This window comes from Ceratotherium simum, chromosome 19 (genome assembly GCF_057802395.1).
Source record: "Ceratotherium simum simum isolate JZ-2026a chromosome 19, ASM5780239v1, whole genome shotgun sequence".
Classification (NCBI taxonomy): domain Eukaryota; kingdom Metazoa; phylum Chordata; class Mammalia; order Perissodactyla; family Rhinocerotidae; genus Ceratotherium; species Ceratotherium simum.
In genome coordinates, this window is record NC_141918.1 from 49803204 (window position 1) to 49827633 (window position 24430).

The window sequence follows — 24430 nt, forward strand, 5'->3', positions numbered from 1 at the left end:
TATTATTGTTGGGTTAACATTGTATACACTTATGTCAACACTTGACCAAATGTTATGTACTTTCTTCTTTTGCATAGATAGCCATGTAGAGGAGCATGTAGTTAAAAAAAATAAAGACTGTATTTGCTTACAAGATACGTGATAAATATTATAGGCCATTATCAAAATCACTTGGAAGGATGTTCAGACTCTTCTCTCCTTCTCCTGGGAGGATGTGTCAGATTCTCTTGGTGGAGGGTAGACGTGCACTGTTTAAAATTTTTTCCTGAGTAATTATCAACATTTCCACTATCACGTAAACTGAGGAAGAGAACATGTAAGACACTAATATAATTTACCTCAGGTCCAAACCATTTCCAGATTTGAGGAGGCTTCCTAAAATCAGAGGGGCAAGATAGGCAGTGAGTTGGAGGGGTTGATTGTGTTTTGGGGCCCTGAGATACAGAGGTTGCCCAGATGTTCTGGATCCTGGAAAGCTGAGGCCCAGGCACAGGAGTAGACTGACTTAATGTTGAATTAACAATTAGTGACCTAGATTTCTCTTGCTTGGATAACAGGAATGATCCTGAAATGGGACCTGAGAGACCAACCAGTGGTCACTGATGGAAGGGAAGTGAGCTAGATGAGTCATTATCCAAGTTGGCATCTGGTCTCTCTTCGTATTAGGGACAGGATTAACTATGGGTTGACATGGGTATCTTCTAGGATATCGGGTGTATGTTGGGACCTGGAGACAGGAACATGAGGGAGCTCCTTCCTTTGGAGGGCAGCAGCTGTTATAAAGGAAATCAAACAGCGTGTGATGACTCTGGGCTTGGAGGACCGCTTTAGGAAGCAGACCCGCTCTATCCATCCATCATTCTCTCTCTGTCCCACCTCTGTCACCAACCCGCCTATGATGTCCTAAGTATTTCTCTCTTGGAGCTGAGTGTTCCCACAGATGTGCACAGGGGGAATCCTTCAGTGACCATTGCTCAGTTCCAAATATTTCATCAGATTGCTTCTAAAAATCTAGTATGAAGACGTATTTTCTGTCAGATTATACATACTTATGTCTTAAAGATAAAATATTTCATACTGTGTGTTTAATCATACATGTACACATATATAAATATATATAACATATTCAGTTAAATTCTAGAATTTTATATTCTGTAGCCTGTCATTATAATTGGAAAAAGTAAGTATGTTCTAATGAGAATGTTCTCTTCTTTTTCTTTTAATCCTTTAGTGCTGCCAACTGTCCCTATTCAGAAACCAATTTGAATAAAGACCGAATTTTCCCAGACCGCTTAAGTGGTGAGATGCCTCCGGCTAGTCCATCATTTCCGAGAAATAAAAGGACAGACACAAATGAAATCTCTTCATCTCCTGAAATCAGGTAAATAAAGTGATAATATGAGTGTTGTTTAGAAGTACTCTGGTTGAAAGACATTTTCTATCTTAGCTATTTTATATTCTGTGCTAATGTTTTCTTGTATATTACTGAAAATGCATCTGATTTGATGTGAAATGATGGTGGGGATCAGTACTTGGACTTTAAAAAAAAAAATTAGGCAGAGGTATTATAAAAGCAAATCCAAATTAGGTAAGATTTTTTCTTACTTGTTCATCTTTTAGTTGAACTTGCTTGGTATTATAAGTTTGGAAATTCCAGTCATTTTATTTCATGCCAGTTCATATTTCTGAATGAACTGATCAATATTTATATAGAGGCATCCTTTATAAGAAAGATGGCAGACTCCTGTGAAGAATGGATATTATTTATTTTTAGTGCTCATTATTTGCCAAGTACTTGCATATACATTATGTCATATTATTATAAAGATGTTAATTGCACCTGTAGAGTTGAGTTGGAATGTTTTAACCTCAGTGGATTGTTAAGTAAAGAATCAAGTTTTGCTTGATATATCTTTAAGTAAATGGTCTGTGCCCTTCTATTAACTGAGGATCTTACTAAAATAAAGAGCAGATTAGTAGAAAGATGCTCCTTAGTGCTTAGGTTTTGGAGGTTTTTTTTCGTGGAGTATTTGAAAACCTAAGGCAACGTAGTTCTTTTGTTTGTTTTAACATTTTATAACTTCATTCTTATAGATGAACCAGGTGGACATTTGAATTAATGAATCTAATTCTAAATTCACAGCAATGTTATTGGAGTAATGGCATTTCAAGTATCAACATCCTTATAGAAATGCAATTTTGCCCTATGGGTGGAGGGAGCTGTAACTTCTTTAATGATTAACAACAGTGATGATTTTTTTAATCCTTGAAACCTGACTAATGTAACATAGACTCATTTACCCAACCCAGCACCCGAAAATGAGGGCATATCACTTGAGAAAATTTAAGACAAATAGAAGTACGAATTCACATAGTAATATTACAGATACAGAGTTCATGGTGAGTTCATTGACTCACAAGGTGGTAAGGCTCCCTAGAGTTTAGATTTCAAAAGCCGAGATACTGTTTGAGAGATCCACAGAATACTCTGAAGGGCCAGCAGGTCCATCTCACAGGCTTCTCGCTAACTGGCTGGGCTCCAGGCAGATACCTGGGCCAGAGTCTCCTCACGGCAGGAAGATGTGGTTGGTTTGGATGATCTCTTGGGGTCCTTTTTAACTCGAAATCCATGTAAGAAAAGAATAACTTTTATAGTGGATTTAACTACTCCAGTGATGTGTCTTCTGTGATGGTGTGGTCCAGGGTCTTCATGTTGTTGCCGTGATTAATGGGACAATCTCAGACATTTTCAGTTTTCTATGGTAACCCATCAAGCATGTTTCATATCTAAATATTTTTATATTACATAGATTTTTAGCACATACTATCTTTTGAGTCAATGCATTCCAACCTGCCATTCTGTGTTAATTCACACGTATACTTACTTGTATTCACATTGAATTTCTTCAAGTGATATGCCTTTGTTTTTGGGTGCCAGGCTTGGGTAAGTAAGTCTTCATGGTTTTAGAGACTTTGTTCAGATTTCTTCTTGTCTTCATCTTTCCAGATTTACTATTTTTATTTCATGCATTTATTTACTTATTCATTTATTTCTTTGTGGCTAGAAGTAACCTGAGAGATTTGATGAGTTATATGTAGTCGAAGGAAACGTGAGGGAGATAATCCAAATGACCCCTAACTTTTTAAGGTCAATATTTTTGACCAAGATTTTTTTTCTCACTTTATTTTTTACATTGAAGTATTTTAAAGAAATGATTGCAGACATCATGGTATTCCAACCTAAATACTTCATTATGCATACTTAAACATTTTCCAAAATAGCTAAAATAATATAGATTTATTTACTCTTTTAAAATTTAAATTTATTATTTTAAATTTTAAAAAATTGGCTTCAGATTATTTTGTTTTTTCTTCTCCAGATAGTCACTGGGTCCCACGATGATCAAAATGGTATCTTAGCTATAAATAGTCATGGGGTGGCAACATGGTATCTTAGGACATGGTACCTTAGCACGTGGTATCTTAGCTATAAATGGTCATGGGGTGGCAGCATAGCAAATGTTAACCAATAAAAGAAAAGTTGTTGACAAAGACATATATCTTATGGCTTGAGGATGGTTGACTGAAGGTAGAGTTAACAGGGCTGAAGTTGGCTGGTTTCTTTGCTGTGAGTGAATCTGTATAAACATATTGAATTAATATTTTTTCATTTTAAAAATAAATGTAACATTTGTTGGTTACTGATTTCTTAGGAATGAACTAGTGAGCTATGCAAAGCTCTTACAATAGTGGCTAATAAGTAAATAAGCCTTCAGTAAATGTTAGTTTTTATTATTGTTGCAAGAGAAAATGGTTACTTATTTGTTTCACAGTGTTTCTTTTATTCCTGAGGAGCAAAAGAAAGGCTTGCCCATTTCTTTGATATTCCTAGATTAAATTTTGAATGGAACTCTCAACCAGATGATTCTCATATCAGATTATGTTCTCTCTTCTTTTCCCATAATGATTGTTCATGTGGATGGAATCTCCCACTCAGGTTTCAATGCATTTTCTTTGTGTCATTCTTAATAATTTACTAAAATTTGGTTGCCAGACTCTACTGTTTTTAAAAAAAATGCACTTTGGCACAGCTAGAGAAAGAAAGAAGCACACCAAAAGAAGACCCTATGACAAAGATTTGATTGCAAGTGGTTTACTTGGGAAATGGGGGCAACATCAGTAGGGGAGTGAGGAAGTGAGACAGCCAGGAGAAGCTTCACTGTCACACTGGGTACCACTGGGGACAGCAGCAGGACGATCCTGCTGGGAACACTCCGGGAGTGTGTGTAGAACACACATCTCAGAGTTTTCCCACCATGGTGATGAGGGAGCTGAGCTATTTAAACACTGGCTCCCTGCAGTCACAGAGTGAGGCTGCTGGGGGAGGAAGCACACTTATTTCCCCAGCACATCTGCCCTGCTGTGCAGCAGGCAAAGCGGCCAGAGCCCAGGTTAGTCCTCTGAGGGAAGCAGAGCAGGGGGGACAGGTGGGAGTCGGCCACTGTGCACCAAAGGGGGAGTGGTGGCCAGGGGACGTGGGCAGGGCAATGACAGTGTCTTGGCATGCCATCCCATCCACCCATTTCAGATGCCACATGGTCACCAGAATGAGTGATGTGCTGGCATTTCTTTTGACCCTGGAGCTGACATAATAGAGCCAAATAAGTTAACCATGCAAGGAACACGTGTACCCTATTCTTACCACAAACGCCATCTTCTCGGGATGGACCCGTGGACAACTAATGTTCCACAGCAGTAGTTCCCAAACTGAGCTTCTCATCAGGTTCCCTAGGACCTCTTTAAAATTCAGATTTGGGGGCCTAGCCAGCCCACCAGCATCTTCTGGACTAGAGTCTAAGAGTTTGCATTTGAAAAATTCATTTAGGGGGCTAGCCTGGTGGTGGTGTGGTTAAGTTCACATGCTCCGCTTCGGCAGCGCAGGGTTTGCGGGTTCAGATCCCGGGCACGGACCTACACACTGCTCATCAAGACATGCTGTGGCAGTGTCCCACATACAAAATAGAGGAAGATTGGCATAGAGGTTAGCTCAGGGACAATATTCCTCAAGCAAAAAGAGAAAGATTGGTGACAAATGTTGGCTCAGGGCCAATCTTCCTCACCCCTCCCCCCTACCCACCAAAAAAAAAAAAATTCATTTGGTAGTAAATCTCCCTGCTTAAAACTTTCAGTGACTTCCCATTACTCTTGTCTTTAAGACCCTAGTTCTGAACATGGCCTATAAAGTCCTGTGTTATTGGGACCCTGCCTGACTCGCCAGCTTTCTCTCCACCTGGTGCATTTTTAAACTTAATGGTTCAACCACCTGGTCCTCAACCATCCTTTCCTCTCTGCCTTCAGCCTCCATCCCTCCCATCTCCTAGCTGGTCTCTCATTTCACGGGCTTCAGGTTGACTGTCATTTCCTCAGGGAAGCTTTATCTGATCCTCCAGACTGTGGATCAAGTTTCTCATTACGTGCTTTCATATCACACATCCCAATGCAATTGACAGTTTTGTATGAATATTTCTCCGGGTCTGAGTACCTTGCTGGTTGATCAGCTCCCTAAGGGCAGAGGCCACATCTCCTCTGATTCTCTGAGACACTTGAGCACTGAGCACACACCTGACACACAGTGAGGATGCCAGATGATCTTGAATCATCCTCCAGCCTTCAAAGGAGACACATCAGTTATATAACCTAAGAGGCGACAGCTATATAACCTCCTTTTTGTTCCGCTAAAACACCTCCATTCTCAACTTTGTAAGATCCCCACACCAGATATCTAAGGGATGATTATTAAAGGATGAGATAAATCCCCCCAATCCATACCAGCACTCTTTTGTAAATTAGGGCAGGGCTTCCCAAACTGTTGTCTTTAACTTCCTACCTCACGTAGAAAACGATACCACAGAAATGCCAACGTTTATATGGCCCACCAGGGAGTGGATGGGGCTGCCTCCGGGTGACCAGACAGGGGCACTGGTTCCTGGGAGGGCTACAGGGAACGGGATCTCAGAGCACTGGTACCCGAGGATATGATACAGGGCCTGCTAGCTGGGAAGCTCTGCCCCATGTTCAGATGGCTCCACCTTTTGTAGGTGTGCTGAATATTTGGATCTCGTTTCCTACAGCAACTTGTCAAATGGATGGTCAGGTTATGAGTGAATTCCCAATCCGTGTTTAGATAGGAATGAGAATGTGCAGTCCTTTCCCATTATCCATTCATTCATCAGATATGTAGGGAGTGTCTGTGTTGTGCCTGGTACTTTCAGGGAGGAGATGTTCTCCTCTCTTGGGAGAGTGCAGATTGTCTCTGCCCTCACAGCACTCTTGACAGCAGGATGGTGAGGCAGGAGCTCTACCAACCAGTGGAGAAGCTTTTCCTGGGGACTGGTAACCTTAAGTCTCTATTGTCTACAATTAAGTAAAAGAATGGGTATATTTTTCTGTATATCTTAATAAAACCTACGCGTCTCAAACTTCGTTTTGCATTGGAATCATCAGATGCTTGTTAAAATGCATGCTTTTGAGGTACGCTCTCCAGAAATACTGCTTCAGGAAGTGTAAGGTGCATCCCAGTTCATTTTTAACCAGCACCCCCAGGTGATGGATGAAGTGATCTACAAACCAGGCTTTGAGAATCATTGCTGAATATAAAGACCCTTCTCTGGAGTCATAATTTACAACGTATTACCAATTGGAGAACGTGGGCATCTATCCCACGTTCTTATCCTTGTGAAATCTATTCTACAGCTGCTTGTAATTGAGTTTCTAAATTGGGTGCTGTGTCTATTAAAAATCGCTTAATATTTTAAGCTCCCATGTTGTTTAAGCTTGCTTAGACATAACCACAGAAACACAATAAAGCATTTTTTAAATACCTGCTAAATGCTTGTATTACCTTGCAAGGCAAATGCCCATTGCTAACCTAAATCCAGTGAAAAAAGATCAGTCCGTTCAGTTCATTATAGGCCATTAAAATGGCTTTTCAAGTTGTAGGACCAGTGTTTCTACTCTGAGAATTACATAGAGCAGTTGTAGGAATTGCAGCTGTCAATCTGATTTATGTTTTTAGGATGAATCAGATTTGCCCGGCACACCAAGAACCACTCTGTACCCGTGAGGAGGGCCCTATTAAACAGCTGGGGAAACAAGCTAACGTCAAGTATGAAACCATAGGCACGTGTACATCGATTTACTTTGCAAAACTACAACTCAAGAAGAATAAAATTAATTTAGAGCCAGAAGTTCTGAAAGAACACAGAAGCTAGTTAGGCATCTTCAGGAACTCTGTTTTGCCTCCTAAGGTTTTCTGGGCCTGAGGGCTTGGTGTTGACGTTGGAGAAAGTCATTCCAGTGACTGGGCCTTCTTCCCTGGCTGTCGTAAAGCATCTTCTCCCTGTTTGTCGATGGGCTGCCAGATGTGGATGAGGAGCTGTGGAAGTTTGAAAATGTTCTAGCTCTTGGGAATCTGAGTCAAATCTGTGCATTTGTTTGTGTGCCCCAGAGAGAAGCTCCGTGTTAGTTAAAACACTCACGGCTCTGCTGCCAACCGCTGTGACACCACGGCGTAAGGAAGAGATGACTATGTTGTTGTGTGCCTGTGAAGTTGTTGGAACAGTATTGAAACAGGGTCTTATTCTGTCTCCTGGAATAGCCCTGATTCCTGACTCAGGAGACTCTGTTATAAATAGTAGGAAAGCGGTGACATCTGTTCTCTTTTCTACGAGAACATGAAAGTAATGCCGTCTCACTCTTCTGAAGATACATGGTCTTTATTTCCCAGATCTCACTGTCTTGGTTAGGGTTTTCATTTTATAGGAGGATTGGTTAATTAATTGCTGAATTAGTGTTTCTGGGGGGTTTTTCTTCGGCATCTTGATAATATCTGCTGTATTTATTCATTATATTCCTTTTCTTCACTAACATATGTTCCTTATGCTAAACTATAATTTAATAGGCTTATTAATCAAGATGTTTTATTTTTAGTCATTAGATAAACAGTAAACCATGTTTACCTCTGCTGGGCCATGTTTATGAAAACACTATTAAAACTATTGCTAATGTGTCATCTCAAAAGAAATTTAATTTTAAAAACTCTTGGTTTGAATGTTAACCATAGACATAAAAGTTTTAATCCTACTGGTTTTATTTGCCATCTTTTCTGAATCCCTGTGAAGATGGTGACCTCCTTGTCCTGAAGCTGTTAAGCACAGTCTCCTCTTCATTTGTGGGAGGTGTTTGGGAGACACTTCAAGTACTCTTTTACAGAGTTCCTCTAACATAGAACCCTGAGATTCTCATTCTCTGATTTTTTACCTGTGATTGACCTCAGCCCAGAAGTTAAAAAAAAAAAAAAATGCTGGGGACATGTAAAGAGTCCAAAACAGAAAACCCTACATTTTTTTATGGCTTTCACTCCATTCACTGTGTCCCCACTTGTTGCTGGGGAGTACAGGTACTTTTGAGCTCAAACAAAGCCCTTGTTAGGCTAGAATAAGATACAGTAGTCCCCCCTTATCCATAGTTTCACTTTCCGCAGTTTCAGTTACCCATGGTCAACTGCGGTCCAAAAATATTAAATGGGAACTCTCAGAAATAAACGATTTATAAGTTTTAAATTGCTTGCTGTTCTGAGTAGCGTGATGAAACCTTGCATTGTCCCACTCCACACCCCCGGGACATGAATCATTCCTTTGTCCCGCATATCCATGCTGCTGTATAGGCCACCCACAGTTAGTCACTTAGCCCTGTCGGTTATCAGATCGACTGTCATGATATCCCAGTGCTTGTGTTCAAGTAACCCTTATTTTACGTAACAGTGACCCCAAAGTGCAAGAGTAGTGATGCTGGCAGTTTGGATATGCCGAAGAGAAGGTGTTGTTACTCTCTTACTGTGCCTAATTTATAAATTAAACCTTATCATAGGTGTGTATGTATAGGAAAAAACATAATCTGTATAGGATTCGGTACTGTCCGTGGTTTCAGGCATCCACTGGGGGTCTTGGAACATATCCCCCGCAATTAAGAGGGGGACGATTAGATTCTGGAAAGAGAAGGATGGGGTTATTTTAAGATCTGAGCCAAGCCAAATTCGTGCTGGATTTAGAGAGGCAGCTGAAATCCGTGAACTGAAGCAAAGTAATTTATTGTTTCGTATTTTTTCAATATTGGTTTTAACAAACAGGGACTGATTGAAACATAATTGGCTGGGGATTGTTTTTAAATGAAAAGTAAACAAACTTGAAGAAATATAGCTGTTTGCATTCAAATGCCATCCTGTTACTATGTATTTACTCTTCTAATGTTTGTTTGGTTAATATTTACCACAAAGCATAATGAGAGGAAGATAGTAAGACATCTAAAGCATGACACACAATTACAGAGACAAAGAGAATGCTGACTCATAAAGAGTACATTTTTCCATTTGAGTGGATTCCGCTGTCTTAATTAAAAGCCTAGAGTATTCTTGAGTAAGATTTTAGCTGTGATTAGATTTCAATTCAAGCTAAAGAAATGTTGGAATAAATTGGTTCTTGAAAATTCAAAAATCCCAAGAGAAATTGCTCTGTTTCAAGCACTTTCTAGATGTTTTTACGTACATTAGCTCGTTTAATCCTTACAAGACCTTATGTCGGGTAGGTGCTCTTACTGCATCCTCGTCCTATGAACAAAGAACCCCTCTTGGTTACAGGTTACACGCTAGTAAGTAGCAGACCTGGATTACGACCCAGGAAGTGTGGCTGCAATCTGGCTCGTAACCATTACTCTCAAAGCTGTTTTAAAACTTGAAGAAAACAAATTACTTAAAGAAAATAGGTGTCAGATTAATTTTATCCTAAAATGTAAGTAATCTTTAAGCAGTAATAGCTGCCATTTATCACGTTCTACTTAGGTATCTGGCTGTGTGCTTAGTATTTTCTGTACTCTATTTTATTGTCTTCAAAATGCCCATGAGGTAAAGGATTTATTATCCTTGTTTTGCGGATGATGCAGCTGAGAATTAGGGAAGTTAAGTAACTTGCTAAATGTCATACAGATCTAGTAAGTGAGCAGAGCTGAAATCTGAACCAGGTCTGTTCACTCCCAAAGGCCATACGTGCAACCCCCACTGTGCTGCTTTCTCCGTGTTGTGGCTCACTACCTCCGTGCCCACGCAGCTCCGTGCCCCCTTCCTAAATGAAATTGTGGGTAATGAAAAATGCTGATCAAGGGGAGAAGATAAAGGAGTTTTTATGTAGAGCAAACTTGTAATATTAAAATACAAAATAAAAATATTTTTGGTTGTCATGCCTTTGAAAAATCTGTCAAGCAGCATGTCTTGTACTCTGTTCCAGAATGTATTATAATATTATCATAGAGTTTTGACGTTCTGATATAAACGTATTTTGTCTGTAATTGGAAGACTGTGCAGCTAGAATAAATTTTTGCTTGGGAAGTTGAAATCCTAGATCAAGGATTTCATTTTTGCAGAGAAAGAAATCCATCACAGTACCTATTCAATCAGAATTAGCAATGAAATTCCTGACCTTATAAGAGAGAGAAATATTGATTGCTCAGTTGAGGAAACTTTTTATTTTAAATAAAATACAAAACAAATAAGAATATTGAGTCAGATTCTTCATTTCTGACCTTATTAATAAAAGATAATTTGAAAATAAGATTATGGAACAAAAAGACAAGTTCTCTTTAACTTCATATAACAAGAATATGTACAGTATTCTGGAAAAACAAATAATAAAAACCACGTAATAATTTAATCTAATTATGGATTTTGACATCAGTAAGACCTGGTACCGTACTTATTTGGGATTTACCTCTTTAAGTTTCAGTGGATATAGTAATAGAACCTTCTTCTAGTGATTGTTATAAAATATTGGACATGTAAAGAGCTCAGCCAGTCTTTGGTGCATAGTATATTCTTAAGAATGTTAACTTGTCTTCTTCTTAACTGCTTCCACATTTCTGGATGTGCTTGATTAGGATTCTGTTCACTTCAGTGGTTCTATTCATCCATCTATTTCACACTGTCTGGTCTAATAGCCTGCTCAGATTGCCCCCGACCCCACCCCACCCCTCCAACTCTCTAGCTAAAGAAAACGTCACGTAGAACTCCAAGGGGCTTAGTCACTTTTAATTTTAAGGGATTAGCAGAATCAATGTATTAATTGGAAATAAAACATTTCCTAAACCTTTCTTGTGGAGTCCCTTATTTGAATTGTGTTTGGTACAGATAAATATCCGTGTTTATGTATTCCCAAGCTTATGTAGGTTCAGTGTAATGAAATATCATGAGTTAAAGAGGGGAAAGTGGAAATGGACCCTGCTTCTATAATGAAGCAACGTAAATAATAAGAGCAGTAGCTGCCATTTGCTTCTCTTTTGGGATGGATTAGGGCAGATCCAGGCATGAAGAAACGTTTTGGGTCAGAGGTCTTATTTTCCTTTTCTATTTTTGTTCCCTCTTAGAAAATGGATCTTTTCTTACTTTTCATAAAATAAGTCATTGGCATTATATTTGGGCATAAGAATACAAAAGAACTTTCCTCGTACTTAAGTCTTATACCTTTATTTTAATAAAGCTTACTTTAAAAGAATGATATGCTTTATTAAAACGGCAAAAGTGTTACTGGTAATTATCAGTGGACAATTCCAATCATGAAAACTGAAATATACAGAAAATTCTGAGACTTAATTTTAGCCTCTGGTCTCAGTTTGTCTTTTTTTTTTTTTTAACCATTTATTAAAGCTTTTAGGAAATCTACAATAACTAATTGAGAATTTATTTTCTTTGACTCTGAGAAATGCAGTTTTAAGTTATATCACTGTAATGTATGATTGTTTCTAATAAGTATTAATATAGCCATCCACAAACAACTTGTTTCAGTGGTCACAGTACTTACTGGGATAGATTTGTGGACTCAGAGTATATTATTTCCAATTTAGTAGAAAACAGATTGAGAAGATCACATAAGCTAATTTTAGCATAGTAAGTGAATTAACATGTTGGAATTACCAAGAATAACTTCAGCACAGTTTTTACAGAGAAGACAACGTTCTCTATCATCCCTTAAACTCATGTCCTTTCTCCGATTATCAGTGATTTTCTTATATTTGTTTTGACTAGCCCTTCATCTCCCCACTTTCTGTGGAGTGAGAGCCTCCATAGTCATTTAATTGATTTCTCTTGGAAAACAATGCTATTATTGCCTAATAGCAGTGATTCTTCCCCATTCTCAAATAAGCATGTATTCTTCAGCAGTTGTGGTAAGTTGTTTTTACTATGAACTAAGCCAGGGAGCTCAGACTTAAAGTGATATTTCACATCTGTCCCTAGAAATGATCTTTCTAAGAAGTAGTGAACATTTATTTATTGCACATTTACTGTGTTAGCATCGTTGTGTTAAATTATTATCGTTCCAAATGGAGAATAAATTAATGCCTTTGTAATGAAGACTCTAAAACTCCTTTATATTTTGTTGGGATATTTGGTTTCAAATGTATTTGCCCTTTAATTAAAACTTAACAGTAGAACTATGGTCTGAGTCTTCAAGAAACTCAGGATGGATTTGTTGTAAAGGTAACAACACATGGGAAACAACAGAACGTCATAAATACAGAGTATTACAAAGCAGTAAAGTGTGTAGGCCAGATATCATACCCCGATAGTCCCAGGAAATTGCCAAGTGGGCTTTATTGAACTCTGAGAATGGAATAGATTAGGTTGAAAAATTATAAATCCCTGAAATTTAGCTTTAAAGAAAATATAAATATAAGTAGCCTGTACCTGGTTCCCTTTAAAGCCATTTTTGTCTCTGACTTAGGGAAAGAGTTCTGAATTAAGATCGTAATGGGTCCATTCCATTTTAGAGCATCCTCAGCATGTTTAGATTAGATCATTCCTGGTCGGAAAGAGGTAGAATCAGTTCAGCCTGTGGATTTGACTTGATTAAGCCAAGAAAAGCTGCCTGGAGTTGAGTTTGGTTCTCTTGGGCCAATCTCAGCCTCAATTCCAAATCCTCGAACTGAGTAGCGTATAGTGACTTGATTAAATGGTGTGGACTTGCAAAGCATTTCTTTCTTTAAATTGTAGCCCTACCAGACAGTGCAAGTAAAATTCCTCATGAATACATGGCCCAATTTGAAGTTGAATTACTCAATAGCTACGTTTTCCAGAATAGTTAACTTTAATACCATTCTTAGCTTTAAAATCTCCTTTCTGAGCAGTAAATGAAAATTGATAATGCGGAAAATGGACATTTAGAGATGTTATTAGTATTAATCCTCTTAGTAGAACTAAAAATCCTTTCTGACATGTTAGTGGTACTGCTTGTTTTTAAATTAAGGAAAACAGCTGCAGAGATGCAGTGCTGAACCATTTTTTTAAACACTTCTATTACAAAATATTGAAACCCCTATCTTTCTCAGAGACCAGCATGCTGATGATGTCAAGGAAGACTTTGAAGAGAGAACAGAAAGTGAAATGAAGACGTCACATGAAGCCAGAGGTAGGAATAATAATCTCGTATTATTGATGGATATTACTCTTAATACTCAACAGTAAAAACTTAACTGGAATATAGTAGTCAATTTTATATTAAAGATAAACTTCGTTTGTTTGGTTTGTTCCATTATCCCAGGCAATAAAAGTTTATCATTCAGGATAAATATAGTATGTAATTCTTAATGATATGGATTCATCTATGACCTATATTTACAGTCTCTTTCACATTTCTGTACAATGTTGTATATACAATTTGGGTAAAACATTCTGTTTGGTCCTTATCATACATTTTCTTTGGTGTGGTTGATGTCATTTGCTTCGTATGTTTAAAACTCATCTCAAAATGTGTATTGAAATCCAAATAGAATTAATATGGTCTTAATCTATATACTACAAAATGAAAAGAAAATCACTTGAGCAAATGTTTTAAGTTGTATTGGAGGAAGTAGTTTGTCTTACATCTGCTAAAAAGACATTATAATGGTTTAAGCAATGAAGTTGTATGACTGTCACTCATAGTATAGATTGTATTTATAATTTCACATAGCTATATAATTATTATTTATTTTTTTATAAGAAATCTTGGCCTGCTTATGATTTTCATGATTGTCCCTGGGGACTTTGCTTTTCATGTGCACTTTTTTGGTTTAGATTATCGTGTAAGATTTGAGAATGGTGCCTAATGACTGTTTGCCTGTAATGACCTTAAGTGATGCTTTGATTTCCATATCTGATTATCATAAAGCAGTAATTTATGATTAATTTAAAAGTTGTATTCACTGCTATCTTCAGCATGTTTTATGGTGTTTAATGTAGCACCATACACAAACCCTACAGGTGGCCAGAGTTCAAATCCCTGCTCTGCCAGCTGCTAGCTGTGTGATCTTGGACATCTCTCTGGACCTCTCAGTGCTGCTGTTTCCTTATCTACTCAGGAGGAGGAGGATGGCGACTCCCTCCCAGGGTTGTCACGGGGCTTAAGTGCAATAACATTTGTAACTTGCTTAGAACATGCCTGGCACTAAGTGCTACGCAAGTCCTTGATGGTTTAAATGTTTCTGGCCATTTAAAAAGGACGAAAACCATTTAATTTGTGAAGGTTTTGCCATCAGGTTACATTGGGTTCTTAGACAAAGGCTTCATCCTTTGTTTGTAAACTGTGGTTTAGCAGAGAGGTTGTGAGCAGAGCCTTCGTTCTCATCTCAGCTCACCGCTTACTAGCTGTGTGGCTGTCTCTGGGTGAAGTATTTCACCTCTCTGTGCCTCACTTTCCTCCCGTGTAAAATCGACGTGGTAATCATAGCCACGTCATTGGATTATCTTGAGGATTAAATGCATCAGTGGCTGAAGTATTAGCTGCTGGTAGGAGGAGGAGGAGGGCTATGGAATAAGCGTCTGTTGCATGGAATTATCTGGTCATTGAATGGTCAGATACATTCATACTACAATCTTCTAGACTCTGAACTTTTTGAGGGCATAGTAATTTGATAACCTTTTCAGTTTCTTCCTACTTAGTGATCTATTTAACTTTTTGTTTCATTTGCTGAGCTAATTTTGATCTTTTTTTTCCTGAAAATAGTGTATTTAATGGAGAATTTCAGGTCTATTAACATATGATGTGCGTGATGTTCTCTTTTTTTGTGGTAGTTTCATGTCTTTTCAAACTTTGTGTGTTTTTGTTCTATTTTTCTTGATTCAAATTGCCTTAGGTTTTCTGTTTTCTTATTCTTTCCAAAGAAACATTGCTAGGATTCATATATGACTCTCAATTGTTTTTCTCTCTTATGAAACCCATAGTTCAGTCTGCATATTTCACTGTCTTATTTTTTGTTAGTGGAAGAGAACCTCATAAAATAAGTTGCTTTGAGAATTTTTGCACATAATTTCCTAAGTGAGATTTGCCTATTAATATCTCATCCAGTTTTAGCCTCCTAAAATGAGTTTGATAACTTTCCTTCATTTTCAAATTTTTGAAACATTTTGTATAAAACTTTCATAAAATTTTATCTGAAATCATGTTATGATTGGCAGCTTTCACTTAGCTTCTTTCTTAGCTTTTACATTTCCTTTATCTTTTTGAATTTTTTTCCAGATTCATTTTATATGGAAAAGATTTGAATTTCACTTCTTGACTTTACCATTTAATAGTCTATTGGTTGTCTTCCTTGGACCCCGTGGACCTTCAGACCAAAACAAGATCTTGTGGTGTCTGAGGGCTCCCGTATCTTGGCGATAGTGGGGATATCTCAGATTCTGGTCAGTGGGTGGATGTATTCAGTTCTTTCTGCCCTCCTGCCTCTCAGTTCTCAATAGAGCCATGACCCAGTGTCTTAGGTTGGGCTCTCTGGAAACAGATGTTGAGAGTACTATGTACAGGAGGTTTGTTGGTGAGTACTCTTGGGAACAATACCAATAAGAGAGTGAGAGAAGCACAATTGGGCAGAACGAGAAGTTGAGCTGTGGGATTGGATAGAATGAGAAGTTGAGCTGTGGGATTGGACAGAATGAGAAGTTGAGCTGTGGGGTTGGGCAGAACAAGAAGTTGAGCTGTGATGTGGTTACAACAGAAGCCTCAGTCCATCCCACGAGGAGCTCCAGTTGACCCTTAAGAATCATCCTGAGTTCAGGCAAGAGAACTCGGCCTTTGTATCTCTGTGTTGACCAGTCCTTGGCTGCTGACTGAGAGGGGGCCATGTCCTTGGGTGAGAAAGTTCCCTTTGGCTTAGGGTGGTTCCTGGAGAGGGAGGTAGCTCTGAGCCATCAGCAGCCAGTAGGTAGGAGAATGAATGTCTTAGTTATGAAGGGCAATTTGGGTGGCACACCACAGTATCCACTACAGTCAGCTGGTGGTTTGGTCTCTGATTTTCCTTTAAGAAAGATAAAACAAAACTGAAAAACAAACCAAAACATCCTTTCACATATGTGGGATTAGGCCAGCCCAATTCAATCCAGTCTTATGATTTCAAACAGTGAACCTTGCTTCTGAGTTCAATTCTCTTTCATTATTTTGCCTGAAATGTCATGAGCTTTCTTGATTTTTTTTTTTTCAAGACACAGGTCATCTTTAAATCCAGAAAACTTCCTTCAGTTATAATTTTGATTATTACTTTTACTGTATTTGTTCTCTTTTTTGATTGGTAATACCTGTTATTCATGGGTTAGGTCCAAGGGGTGATATTCAAAATATTTAACAATTAGTTTGTCAACCAGCCTTGCTCAGGACAGTTAAAACAAACACTGGTCTTAGTGCTGGAGCAGAGTCCTGGAGGCTTCCTGCTATACCAGGAGTTACCCTTAGTTGCTGGATCTTAGGGAGGTCCCACAAGAGCCTGGCTGCATGGTGGGGATGCTGGGGAACTATTACCAACCAATATGGAAGTATTTACTATTTTAGCAACTTATACAGTTTTGATGTTTTAGACATGTTTCTCAAATTGAAGTATCTTACTTGGCCTCTTGCTCTGTCAAGTCTACTATTTACTGACTTGAACATAAATTTTAACAACAGTGGTTTTTATTTTCCTTTAATTTCCTATACTGGCCTGTTCTTCTCTAGTCATAGCCTGTTTTTGTTTTGTAGAAGTCGTGTCCCCTTCTGCGTTACTAAAATCATGAAACTCTCTGTCAGTAAATCAATCAAAAGTTCTATAAAACATCCCTTTCTGATGTTTTATAGAACTTTTTATCCTAGGCCCCATGTTGATTGTTTCCTGTTTTATCGTTTTTGAATTGAGAGGAGTTTCCCAGGTCTTTTGTGAAGAGCATTTACTCCTTGATTCTCCCATTTGGGTGCTGGCAGGTTTCTCTTCCAAACTTGGGCCTGAAGGTCAGGGAGATGAACTCCACTCAGGGTCCACATTCTGGAGTCTAGGAGGTGTTCATTCATAGTTCCATTCCCCCAGTGGTGCAGCAGCCCTTCCCGAATCTGACCTGGCTGGGGGGTCGCATAGGGCATGAGAGAGAAAGCCCGTTGCAGTTGGGCAGCATTTAGTACAGAGGAGACTGAGAAGAGGCCAACCCTAAATTTCTTCATAATGCCAACAGGATTGAAGACTCAGTAGGCCCATGAGAACTATTTTGTTTGGAGTCTTGGAGCAAATTAATTTTTAAAAAAGCCTTCTCCTTAAAAAATATCCCCCCACCTTGTTTCTTCAGTTTAATTGTGTACAATATGTGTAATTATGAACCTTTTTTTTTGATGATTCCCACCATACTACAGAATTTGACCTTTAGGGACTTTTACTGAAAACAATTCATCATTTTTTTTCTTTCTTCTTCTTCTGTTTTTTACTTCTGTCTCCTTTACCTGAAAGATAAAATAACTCATTCCTATCATTATAAGAAGGCCAATTAATAAAGGATTCTATAAATTGGCCTTCAGATTTAAACTCTTGTATTCCTGGGAAAGGTATAGTTTTGTTTTCTCTCCTGTGAGCATTCTCTCTCCTGGGTGGCTGATATGCAGAAAGAGTTGAATTCCGTTTTGTAATGTGCTAGATTCTCACTTGAAAAATCAGGCTTGCTTTTTGCCTCCATAGAAATTGGTTTGTTATTTTGGTTGTTAACCTTGAGATGATCCTCAAATATTTTTTGCCTGAGTTAAGTATCTTGAAGCTAATTTTATCTAAGAATTATCGTAATTCTATCTAGGAATTTAGCTAATTCCTTGAAGCACAGATCCATTTATTTTATCCAATCACTGTTATTGTTCATCCTATATATTTAGTCAACACTTAGTAACTCCATTTAAAAAAAAAACATTGGTTGACAGATGTGTCCCATTTCTTCTGGCTTTATTTTTTCCTTTCACATAAGAGCATATTTTAGAGACTCATGGAACGTTAGCCTGCAAGAGTTATTGACTCATTTTCATTTTTGCCTTTTTATATCTAGTACTCTGTCAGTGAAACGCCTTTCTTTCAAGATAAGAATAATTTTCCCCATTTGCTGAGTCCTTACTATATGTCACACTGGGATTAGCTTTTTAAAATATCATATAATCCTTACAATGATCCTGTTACATTGATTTAGCCAAGATCCTAGAGCTACGCAGGGGCAGAGCAGGGATTTGAATCCAGGTTTATCAGACTCTTAAACTCACCCTCTTGCTAGGAGGGAAAAGACCAGGGTCACTTTCTGACGCTGCCCTGATCTCACAGTGTCGCCTTGGATGTGTCAGACCTCCACGTCCTCACCTTAGGAATAGCTGCCTCCTAGCGTTGTTTTGAAACAAAGATGAAACAAGACAGTGGAAAACTCTGGTCTCACTTCTGTCACTGGCTTAAAGAGACAGAGATGAGTCAGGACAAGAGGTCACTCATGCTGTGGCTTGTCCATGTAGCGTTGTTGAGACTTGAAAATAGAAGCGGAGTGGGATCCGAGTCTGCAAATGGCAGGAAGCGTGATGAGTGCTTCCCCTTTTCTCTGGGACTTGCCCTGCCTGGTCAGCCTACCATGTGGTGGTTCCATGGGCCCTGGTGGGAACCGTCCTGCAGGAAGCGCCTTCTCACGCTCCGTGGTGGTGAGGAGTCTCTTTCAACCAGGAGACTTGGTGTTTGGTTTGGATGGTGTTCCCTGCACTGAAGACTTGTCTTGATTTTGCGTGAGACATTGGAGGATAGTTCCTTCAGGATCACCTTTATCAGAAATGTCGTCTTCAGGGTCCGGCACGGTGGCGCAAGTGGTTGAGTGCGCGTGCTCCGCTGTGGCGGCCTGGGGTTCGCCAGTTCAGATCCCGGGCACGCACCGACGCACCGTTTGTCATGCCGTGCTGTGGCAGCATCCCATATAAAGTGGAGGAAGATGGGCACGGATGTTAGCCCAGGGCCAGTCTTCCTTAGCAAAAAGAGGACGATTGGCAGATGTTAGCTCAGGGCCGATCTTCTTCACCAAAAAAAAAAAAGAAAAAATGTCGTCTTCTAAGGGTTCATCTATTGCTTCCCTTTTTCCTACCCTAAGCCAAGTCAAGAATTTTAATACCTGTACTCTCAACCAGAATTGAGACACGTGGTGGGCAAATGTGTGTGAGCCAATTTCTACTTTGAATAACTACATTTTTATCTTTTAAACTTCATTTCAAGAGTCTGCGAGGATATGCTGTATTGACATAGCCTTCTACAGTTTTTGATGCATTGAAAGTGCTGAATAAATAACAGCTGGATGAACGATTTCCATCTAGTAAATAGTACTCGTAAATAGTGCAAACAGGCCTTTATTGTCCATTCTCCAAGAATCCACATAAGAAAAATATTCCTCATTTGATAATTGTCGGGAGAGATGAAATAGCAGTAAAACTGTGCAAAGATCCACGAAGTTATTTCTCTTACCCCTGCTCCCACCGAACGTCCTCTGGTGTTAAGAAAGCTCGGCAATTAATGGTGTTTTAATAATAGTATATTTCCAAAAACACACTAAATTGCTTTCCAAGTCACCAGAGTATTATTTTTGAGTAACGAGAAGTAGTTTATTTAATATCAGCTTCTGGTTTTATATGACTTTTATTATCTAAATAAATATGTATTTATTATAGAATAATTAGCAAATACAAGGAATTAAAAAGAAGGAAATCAAAATTACCTGTAATTTTATTTTCTAAGATACTATTTTCTGAATTTCGGTATCTATTTTTTGAACTTTTTACATCTGAAATATTATACAATTTTGTAACCTGTGGTTTTTTTTTTTTTTAAGATTTTATTTATTTATTTATTTTCCGCCCAAAGCCCCAGTAGATAGTTGTACGTCATAGCTGCACATCCTTCTAGTTGCTGTATGTGGGACGCGGCCTCAGCATGGCCGGAGAAGCGGTGCGTTGGTGCGCGCCCGGGATCCGAACCCAGGCCGCCAGCAGCACAGCGCACGCACTTAACCGCTAAGCCACGGGGCCGGCCCAACCTGCAGTTTTTTTAACTACCTAGTATTACAACTATTTTCACATAAATATTTATCCTAATTATAATATTAAATATTTTCCCTATGGATAGATGTAGCATCATTTAATGAATCAATCTCTATTGGGTATCTAGGCTGTGTATTTCATATCTCTCATTGTTGTAAATGCTATTGCAGTAAACCTTAGTGGTGACTAGGATTAGGTTTGTGTGTGTGCCATGAAAGATGTATCAGTAAGGTAAAGCGGTTTATTTGTCTCTCACATAGGGGATGTTCAGAGGTAGGTGCTCCAGGATTTAATGGTACCCAACAGTATCAGGAAATGAGGTTCCACCTGTCTTGTTACTCTGCCTTGCAGAGTGTCTATTCCCAAGGCCATATCTTGGTCAAAGGTCCTGGAGGGCTAGCCATTCAATTAGTATTCTACCTGGTAAGAAGGAAGGTTAGGGTGAGGAAGTGTTAGTGGGCATCTTGAAGTGCTCTCACTCTTCAAGGGCACTTCAAAGTTGTTGCAAATACCACTTCTGCTTATTTCCCGTTAGTCATATGGCCACATCTAGCTACAGGAGAGGCCGGGACATGTAGTCTTCATTCTGGCTATAGTTATGGACCTAGCAGAGAGCCTGCCTGGTGACTTTGTTATAGATGATTGTTAGCATGCATGCTTAATAGTTTCTTAAGATGAACTTCTAGACTTGGAATTGCTGAGTCAAAGGATAATAACTCACGGGGAACCTGTTTCAGGTGAGAGAAAAGACTTCTGCCCACAGCTTCTGAGACTTGGAGTGTTTTGTAGTTACTTTAGCATGATGATGGTAGGAATGGGAAACATTTTTTTACCTCACTGAAAGGTGCTATCTGACCAATCCAGAGCATTCTGCAGACCCTAATGGTGGTATGCAGGTACATGTTCTGTACAGGGAGTGAATCTAAATTCACTCAAATTGAAATTTGATTGTAAAAAGAGATCCTAACAGTACAGCCCCCATACAATTGCAATTTCTCATGGTTTGTAGGGCCAGGGATCTTGGTGGTGCTGTATTCTAAGACTGGGAGCTACTTTTCTCCTGGCCCTGATCTGACTTCTGGGTAGATTTCACTCTTCAAATTTTACATAAAAATTTTCTCCTGTTGTCTTTTTTCTAATAAAGCATTCTGATCTTTATGCCTCCTCTCCATGACCAGAGGGTCTTCAGAGCCCATCTCTCTCTGTCTCTCTCATACATAAGTACGTGCTTCACTAAAAAAAATTCTTAAGAAAAAATAGTGATTATTTGATTATTAATCTGAGCAGATTCATTTGTTCATAAAGATAATATTATTTTTCTCTGTACTGTACTGTTTCTCATTTTAATGTACTGTAAGTTTTCTCTTCATTTTTGTCTTGCCATTCTTGAGGATGATGCTTTCAGTTCTACAAATAAAATTTATCACTTGTTGGACCAAGAATCAGAAAGAATTAACATTCCTAGTATACACTAATTTTAGTTAATTCTCTGTCAGCCTAAAATATTTTTAACCCACATTTGCTTAAGCATTTCTATCCTATTTATATTCTAAGTAAACTAAACAAAAACAGTTTTTGAAGAAAGACAAAATACCACAGAAAGATCTTGCTTTTTATTGGAGGACAGGGAATTCATGGTCATATGTTCCTAAAAGCCATTTCAAAGAATTTCAGTATTTTACTTATTTTTGTTGCGAATGCTTCTTCCTCCCTGTTCCACCTTCCTTCACTTCTTCAGGTCGTCCCAGAAATATATATCCCTGATATTCATAAAGCATTAAAAGTCATTCAATTTCTAGATAAAGTAAAAAGTTTCTAAATGGTATTATCTTTGCAAAGATTAGTGAGAACCAGACCTGTATTTGCGTCCAGTGGTGTAGAATCAAGTAGAACTAAAGAACTAGTTCCAAATGGAACAGGTGAGAAGACAGTCTGACCATATGCCTTTGGTAAATTCTCATTTCAGGAAGCTTCAGAAAATACAGAAAACTCCTTAAAAAGTATTGTTTTTTATGCAGGTAAATAGTTTGAGAGGAGGGTGGTAAGAAATGTGATCCTAGTAAATGATGGTGGCAGAAACATCTTCCAGAACCAAAGGCTTTGTTTTCTGAAACAGGTTGTGCCCATTCAGGTCTACTCTTCCTTACCTTTGGCTCCTGGAGCCGAAGTCTATTTGCATTTATTTTAGTCTATGTCACTTGTTAAAATAAAAACCTGGCATCACATTCTGTGCAGTTCAAGGAATCAAATACACATTCACTCAAATGAAGTTGCTTTCTTCATCCTTTTGGATTGGGATCACGCCTAACACACTATTATTCCGAAGTGATGGCATGTTCTGTGGCTGGTAAATACGGCATTTGCTGCACTTGCCAGAAACACTTCTTGGGCCCCAGGGCGTGAGTCAGTGCGAAAGAATCAGCAAAAGGAGAGTCCTAAAGTGAATGATGCACAGTTGGTATTAGGATTGGCTTGGTGTATGTGTCTAGGTCCATTTATAGTATCAGCTTCAGAGGCATGCAGAAGCTACCAGAAATATAGGTGCTGTAGCGTTTTTAGTCATTTCTTTAGAATAGCTCAGTTGTTTTTCTAAGAAATAATGATGTAGGAGCATTAGAAAAAAACTGTGAATGATACAACTTTAGCAGGAAATAGAATGAAAATAGCATGGAGCTCCAGTGAAGGAGTGAACAGTACCCAAGTGTGAATAGAATATGAACAGTTATAGAAGGGAGCATATGGCTTTGGAAAAGACTGACACTTATTATGTGGCAAACAATCAGAATACAAATTATAAAGTATAAAGTAAGCTCTATTGTTTTATTCTAGTGTGGAACTAAAAATCTTACCATTTCATAAAAGCCTGCCTCATGAAAGATTTACAAATACTGTCTTTCAAATGACTGCTAAACTCTTGGGAATATCTGAGATTGAGGAATGTTTTTAAGTTACCCCATATTTATGCTAAACAAAAACATCTTAACTCTGGGCAACTCTGAACTCGGGCAGTTTAAAAAAAAAATAAAAGAATAAAAACAAACTGGTATGGGTTTATATATTTGGCTCATAATAGATATTCAGTAAAACAAGAGGAGAACTTAAAACCAATTATGAGATTCATTGAATGAAATCTGGAAAGAGGGGCTATGATGGGTTTTTAGAAAATATTTGAAGAATTGCCATGTTTCATGTGGAGCAGACACATTTTTCTATATGAGCTCACTCAGGTAGAACCAGGACCAGTGGGTGTTAGCTCCAGTAAGACAGACTTTTTTTTGTTTAGCATAGGGGCTTTCTAACATTCAGAGCAATTCAAAATTTAGATTAGGTTGGTCTAAGAAAAAAGTTATTGAACAACCACAACAAAGCAGTAGTAAACAAAATTTTTAAAAACTGTACCACTTATAATAGCAACAGAAAACATCAGATACATAGGAATAATTGAATAAAAGATGTGCCAGACCTCCACATGAAAATGATGAAACATTAAAGAGAGATATTAAAGACCCGAAGAAATGGAGGGATATACCTTGTTCTTGGATTGGGAGACTTGATATTGTGCAGATGTTATTTCTCACCAAATTGATCTGTATTCAGTGGTAATCCCAATGTAAATCCTAGCATTTTTTTTTCACAAGCTGATCCTAAAACTTGTATGGAGATGCAAAGGGATAAGAGGAGTCAAGGTGATCTTGAAGAAGACCCAGATCACAGATATCAGTGCACTTATAAAATGATGGTAATTAAAATCTGTGGGTTAGTCTAAAGAGACCAGTGGAACATAGAGAATCTGGAAACATATTTATGTTTAAGCTGGCATTGCAGTACAGTGGGGAAAGGGTGGTCTTTTCATTAAATCATGGTTGGGCAATTTGACATCCATGTGGAAAAAAACATGAACACTGTTCTTTACATCATACTATACTCAAAAATAAGTTTCAAATGGATTGTAGATCTAAAAGTGAAAGATAAAACATAAAGTGTCTAGAGGAAAACAGAAGAGACTATCTTCAGGACCTTGGGGTAAG

The 24430-nt window shown here is 38.3% G+C and overlaps 1 protein-coding gene across 8 annotated transcripts in view; it reads left to right on the plus strand.

The window, feature by feature from the left end:
- The window catches only part of L3MBTL3 (L3MBTL histone methyl-lysine binding protein 3), a 114786-nt gene that overhangs the window by 81416 nt on the left and 8940 nt on the right, over positions 1-24430 (plus strand). For all 8 annotated transcript variants that reach the window (XM_087444082.1, XM_087444087.1, XM_087444089.1 and 5 more), the window contains 2 exons: positions 1232-1381; positions 13429-13508. In XM_087444082.1, coding sequence (XP_087300208.1) covers positions 1232-1381; positions 13429-13508 — 230 coding nt within the window. The remainder of the gene's footprint in view (positions 1-1231; positions 1382-13428; positions 13509-24430) is intronic.